General features: G+C 29.9%; 1 protein-coding gene across 1 annotated transcript; it reads right to left on the bottom strand.

The window, feature by feature from the left end:
* Positions 1-1,929: 1,929 nt before the first annotated feature.
* On the bottom strand, positions 1,930-4,124 carry LOC113377762 (short coiled-coil protein B-like). Its single transcript, XM_026618181.1, has 3 exons — positions 3,945-4,124; positions 2,516-2,707; positions 1,930-2,348 (listed from the first exon to the last, which is right to left on the bottom strand). The coding sequence occupies exons 1-3, from the start codon at positions 4,006-4,008 to the stop codon at positions 2,206-2,208; spliced, it is 399 nt and encodes a 132-aa protein (XP_026473966.1). The 5' UTR covers positions 4,009-4,124; the 3' UTR covers positions 1,930-2,205.
* Positions 4,125-6,328: the final 2,204 nt, after the last annotated feature.

The raw sequence follows: 6,328 nt of genomic DNA, 5'->3' as shown, positions 1-6,328 counted from the left end.
TTAAAAATTGAATGTTTTTTAGATCATTCAAATCGGATACTCCGTTCTCTCAAAAACTCGATTTGTATTTTCTGCACTTTTTGCTCCGTATCTCCGTAACGGCTAGACCTGCCTTTGCCAAAAAATTAGCTAGTCACCTTATCAATGCGAATCGAATGTTTTTTAAATTATTCAAATCAATTGACCTGTGTTCCCGAAATCGTCGACAAAAAATTTGTATCCGCACACGCACACACACATACATTCATACTCGCACACGCACAAATATCCATTTTTTCTAAGGTATGCCAAAATATTCAGAAACCTTTGAAACGTAAAAATATATAAAAAAAAAAATTAGATTTTTTTGCGATTACTATAACTTATACTACGGGAAGTTAATAATAAATTCTGTAAAGATATTTCGTGATAAGGCTTATCTCATTTCACAAATTAATATTTTCTCTATTTATATTAATAAATGTATAAATAAAATGAAATAAAACATCCAATCGATTAACAAGAGAGACTAATGGGCACAAAAGCCAAACTTCAACTCTTTGATATTTTTCACAGATTATTTTATGGGCATGTTCAATGTTTCGGGGTTTGTTATAATTCGTTCAATTAAATTTGATTTATATTAGATTTTTTATACTTCGACTTCTTCTTCGATTATTACTTTATATAAACTTATTATTATATAATATTTATACACATACATATATGTATACATAATTGGCACCATTTAGAAATGTAGTTGAAATGAATCTGTACATTTAAATCTTCGTAAAGGAGACTGTCATTCAATAGAAAGAAGATATTATTGAAGTGAAAGTGTTAAAATTATAGCAAATGTAAAGTAAATAAGACTTAGTTGATAGATTAGAATAAAGCACTGAAACATTTTTTTTTACATTTGATACATCAAAAAAATACTCTTGGTAAGAATTAATCTTCAAGCTATATGGACTTAATTTTGTGACCTATAATTTTTTACAAATTAGTCAGTTTTGTCTTAATATTTTATTCTAATTTTACATGACAAAATTATTTATAAAATCTAATAAGCACCATGTCAAATAAAAATAGTGCTTCTACACCTGAAAAAGAAAGTGTTGGACATATTTTTTAGAAAATGCTAATTTAAGATACTTGATTTATGCTTGTTCAAAGTGTTGATACAATAATATTACCTAGATTCATATAAATCTCAATGAAAAGAATAACATCAACTGGTTTCTTTCTAAGCACCACATCTTATTTGCATTAAAATTAATTGAACAAATGGGTGTTCAGAGGAAGAAAAAAAACAATTTATTGTTCTATAGTAATGTACTTCGTGATTTTTTATTTCACCTCAAAAACTTAGTCAATAATATTCCAAATTATTTGGTCTCGTTCACAGAAAATGAAATTTGTCATATTATTGATTTATTATATAATTAAAATCTCTTAAGTCTAGAATGTGTTTAGATATTTGTGCATACAATATGAATTTATATTTTTGCAAGTCTTGTCTAAAATTTCATGTACAAAAGAGAAAAAATGTTACAAAGCTAACTCTTCTGGTAGGATCTAATAATCTCATATCAGAAAATCTCTACATTTAAAACTTTGCATTGGTGTGAAGCAAAAATAATAAAAAATAATTTAAAGTATGATTACATAAAATACACATATTTATCATTAAAATCAGGACAAAACAGCATAAAAACATTGCTATCAAAGGCCCTTACTATTAATTTTGGTTTTAAAGTAATGTACTCTTTACTTTTCTATGTAGTTAGAAACTTGAAGTACAAGTGCAAAAAATATTGAAACATTTTAAGTTTACTTAATAGATAAAATAAATATCTTTTTAACTCAATCTATACTAATCAGTGATCCTTAACATGTTTCAAAAATATATATGCAAAATATGTAATAAATATAATAAATATTTTTACATAAATTTTCTTGAAATAAGCCTTACAATTAAAATCTTACAAATTTCTCACCACCTTTTGCATTTTGAAATTCCGTTTTTAATTAGCAGTACGAATAAATGCTTTATTTGATGAATTCGTAAACCGTCAAAAATATAGGGAGTGCTTGCTAGGTTCTTGTTCAAAGCATTGCATTAAAGTAAATAAAGCAATAAATATTTTAAGTTAAATTGTACTGCAAATTAAAACTTTAGAGTTTATTATCGAATACATTCAGTATTCATATTTTATTAATCACTCATTTCTTTTTTGCATTTGGGCTTGTTGTTTGAAAGACAGATGAAGCAGACATTAAATTTTCAATATATTGCCCCAGGACTTGATTTTCAGAACGTAATTTAAGATTTTCTTCTTTAACACAATCAACTCGTTGAGAAAGATCTAAAAACAATATTTATAAACCAACATTTATAAATAAATTCATATATAAAATTTTATATAAAATTGCGATTTCAGAAAAAAAAATCTGCATTCTTAGTTTAGCAAATAGTTTCTATCATGATTTTCAAAAATTATTTTATTATTATTTATAACTTTAAATATCTCACCATCCAAAGTATTCTGCAGTTCTAACACTTGTGATATCAATCTAGCCCTCTCTTCTTGTTCATCAACACTACAATCTGGTTCTAAGGAGTGTGGGGGTCCAGGACTAGAGCTCCCTGTAAATGAACTAGGAAGAGAATCCATCGACCTACCATGGCCTAGACCCGAATCATCAGCATCATCAGCAATTATAGCTGAAAAGATTACTTTGTAAAAAATCATATATATATATATATATAACAAAGAGTCTAAAAAGTAATAGAAAAACAAAAGTTTTTTAAATAACCATTTTTTTATTTATTTACTGTCGACGTTTCAGAACTAGGTAAGTCCATCTTCATAACAACTGTCAAGTTAATATTTAAGCAAACAATATGTTAAGAAAAGTAAAGATGATGGATGTTTATATATAAAATGGATAAAATTGTGGAGAAATAATGTACAGAAATATGGCAATATAATCAAAATGAAACGATAAAGATAAATGAGTGAAATGAGTTATATAACAAAATATTTAATAAAATAAGAAAGTTTAAGATAGTTTTAAGAAAAGGTTACTGAAAAAACAGAATTAATTACCTGTATGATTGATTATACACTTATACTTTTTCACTAAAAAAGATTTTATCAAAAAAAGTAATTTATGAATTTCTTTTCAGACAAAGAAACAAATTTTGTAATTCAAAATTTCTTTAAATCATGTCTTTTTTGAGTTTGTTATGTGGAACAAAAAGTAATATTCCCTCGATGTTATGAGTCGACTATTGGTAACAAATTGATTATTATTGAACGGATGCATTTTTAAAAAGAAAACACTTGACTTAAAATCTGTGTATATATGTGTGCGAGTTGTTTTTATATATCAGGATGTAAATACTTAAATTATAGATCTTAAATGGATGTCGATTTTAATTATTTGTCAAAAAGTGTAAAAAATGTAAATAAGAATCATGTAACAGGTTGTGATCTGATCTAATGTTAACAGTATTTGAAGTGTTCATAAGTATAAGACAACTTTCCGCAAATAACCTCTTAAAGATGCAATTTTCATGATATAAAATTTTTGGAGTAAAGTTAAACGAGTGGGCATTTTCGACAGAATGTTGTACCAGGGTACTTTTGAAATTTTTTGTTTATGGTATATGTTTTTGTTTATGTTTATTGGGTACATACTATTGTAAACATAGAATTTAAAAATCAAATGTGGACATTATTATCAAAAGTTGTTGAAACTTTGTTTCTTACTCTAAGCGTAAACTTAAAGTGAAAAAATTCATAATAATTATTACAAACAATTCGACAAAAATGTAATTCTATCGTCAGTATATATAATAAGCCTTACTCAAATATTCTATGTTACATTAATATTAATCTTTAGTAAACCAATATTTATCACATTTTGTACATAGTCAAATTCCTATGTTGACATACCTTGAGGATCATCATCAGCCAATGGAATATTATCGTCGTGCAATTTAGAACCTATAGTGGACATTTTGTAAATTACAATGACAGATGTATTAAATGCGCCGTTCTCATTAAATACCAACAGTATTTTTTACTATATAAATCAATACAAATTGCACACAATGTTTTAAAAACGATGGGAATTTTAATTCACATAGCATGAAATGACATATCGTTCATGTACGTCAAACAGGCGTCAAGTATTAATGAGGCCTGTGTACCAACATACAGAAAAAAAATCCACATAGGGAAATTCGTGCCTTAGAGCCCGGGCAATTTAAACCTAAAATCAGGGTGAAGATTACTATCATAGGCATTTATTAAAGTCATAATGAATGTACTTTTTGAATATTAGTCAAATTAGAGCGACATCGATTTTTAGCCTAAAAATTTGTCAATGGTCCCCCATTGCGAGAATTGTCGATTTTGTCAGATTGCTATAAAATAAAAACTAGAAGTCGGAGGGGTCTAAAAATTCAGTGGCAATTTATTAAAGTCATATATATATATATATATATATAAATATATATAAATATATATATATATATATATATATATATATAACATTTAACCCTCTAACCCGAGTTTTTGATAGAGCCAGTAAAAAAAGTCAGAACAATTTTTTCTAGACTAATTTGACCATAACAAACACTTCTGCATCATTAGATTTTCAATTTGACTTACCGTTTAGCTACCAGGTACAAAAAGGTGAAGATTACTTCAAAGTAATCTTGACGGGTTCAGTGAAAAATTTGATACAGCTAGATATTTTTATTCTGTATGGTATTTATTGAAAAAAGTGAATGAAAGAACAATGGAATGTAGTAGAAATTAATTATTTTTTGTTATGATATTCTACGAAACAATTTTTGCCCTTAAAGCAACATAAAGCTATATTACATTTGGAGCAAATGCACATAGTTAGCGCCTTTGTTTTGTTTTGGGCACAGAGTTTGCACGTAACACGTTTTTCTGTCCATTGTGGCCAATGATCCATACAGTCAAAACGAGTGTCGTCCACTGGATGCACCGCACGTCTTCCAACAGGAAAAGAACCTGGAATCACCTCTGGAGTTGATGGTCGAGAATTGCTTGAAGCAAGTCTGACGATGATGGACGACCAGCTTGGCCCTTGAAGTTGTAGTTCACAAGGCCAGCAGCAATATTTTTACGAAATTGTGGCAATGTCAACAATTTTTCGCTGGGGTCATTCTCATCAGGCGAATCGTAAACTTTCTCTCGGTGTATTCGGCGATAGAGTATGTATGCGTTGGTGGCAGCCATGTCAATAAAATGGTACAACAAACGAGTTGCTGCATCACGAGTTTTTGCGCGAATATGATAGCGGCGTGTTAAGCCCATCCATCAAGTCCACGCCGCCCATTGTTATATTCGCTAATGATTTCGGGGCAATCGATGTCAATGCGGCCTTGCTTGCGAACAAATCGGCTGGCTTTTCGTGGTTGTTTGGTTGGATTTGTCAAACTGGTTTGAAATGGTTTCACACCAACATACGTCGATGCCAAACGAACGACTTTGTTGTCTTTCCACAATACAGTAGTCAGATCAACGCCATCACATATTCCTCAGAATATCCTCTTGGTTTATCTTTGATGGCTGTTTCCAAACTCAGCTCACAACCAGGCACTCTGTTCACTCGTATCGCACCAAGACTGAAAATTCCACGAGCGCGCAAATACACCAACAGAGGCAAACTTGTATAAAAGTTGTCGAAGTATACAATGTGATTTGCCATATCCGGGATGGTTTGAGACAATCGCATGACAACATTCGCCGAAGCACCAAGATTTGGATGGCCATCCACGAGTTTGTTGTCTCCAGCGCCATTGTAAACTTCGAACCGATAAGCAAATCCAGATGAGTCACATAGAACGAATAATTTCATGCCCCATTTGTGTGGCTTATTGGGCATATACTGCCGCAAATGGTGCACCATCTTATTGAATTAAAAAAAATCGACCCCAACACGTTTTTCATGTAACAAAAGAGAGATAAACAAGAAAAGGTGCGATAAACGGTAAAAACGCGTTGGGGGAAAAAAATCACTGAATCCGGCAAGATTACTTTGAAGTAACCTCTGTTTTTCCCTTCAAAATACCGAAAAAAAATTTTTTTTCACAACAAAATATATAATAATTGCTAAGGGGATTACTTACCAACAAAATAAAAAAATTCCGATGTCGAAATAATGATTGGTTCAAAAAATATGTGGCACAAAAAACACAATTTTTTTTTTCACTAAATTTGATGCTTCCTTCTCGAAAGCTCACACTATTATGACTATAGAAGCCAAACTATACTTCAAATGATGTTGGTGTCTGAAGAAG

Source organism: Ctenocephalides felis, unplaced genomic scaffold (assembly GCF_003426905.1).
Source record: "Ctenocephalides felis isolate EL2017-DRISC unplaced genomic scaffold, ASM342690v1 CF-g0.4_SCAFFOLD_01886, whole genome shotgun sequence".
Taxonomy (NCBI): Eukaryota; Metazoa; Arthropoda; class Insecta; order Siphonaptera; family Pulicidae; genus Ctenocephalides; species Ctenocephalides felis.
The sequence above is the reverse complement of the archived record's forward strand: the minus strand, read 5'-3'. Positions and strand labels throughout refer to the sequence as shown.

Excerpts from the sequence above, each read along its gene's own strand:
- LOC113377762 (XM_026618181.1), bottom strand. The coding sequence starts at position 4,008 with ATGTCCACTATAGGTTCTAAATTGCACGACGATAATATTCCATTGGCT. Across the intron at positions 2,708-3,944 it reads GGCTGATGATGATCCTCAAG|CTATAATTGCTGATGATGCT; the intron begins GTATGTCAACAT and ends TAATCTTTTCAG. Across the intron at positions 2,349-2,515 it reads ACTGCAGAATACTTTGGATG|ATCTTTCTCAACGAGTTGAT; the intron begins GTGAGATATTTA and ends TATTGTTTTTAG.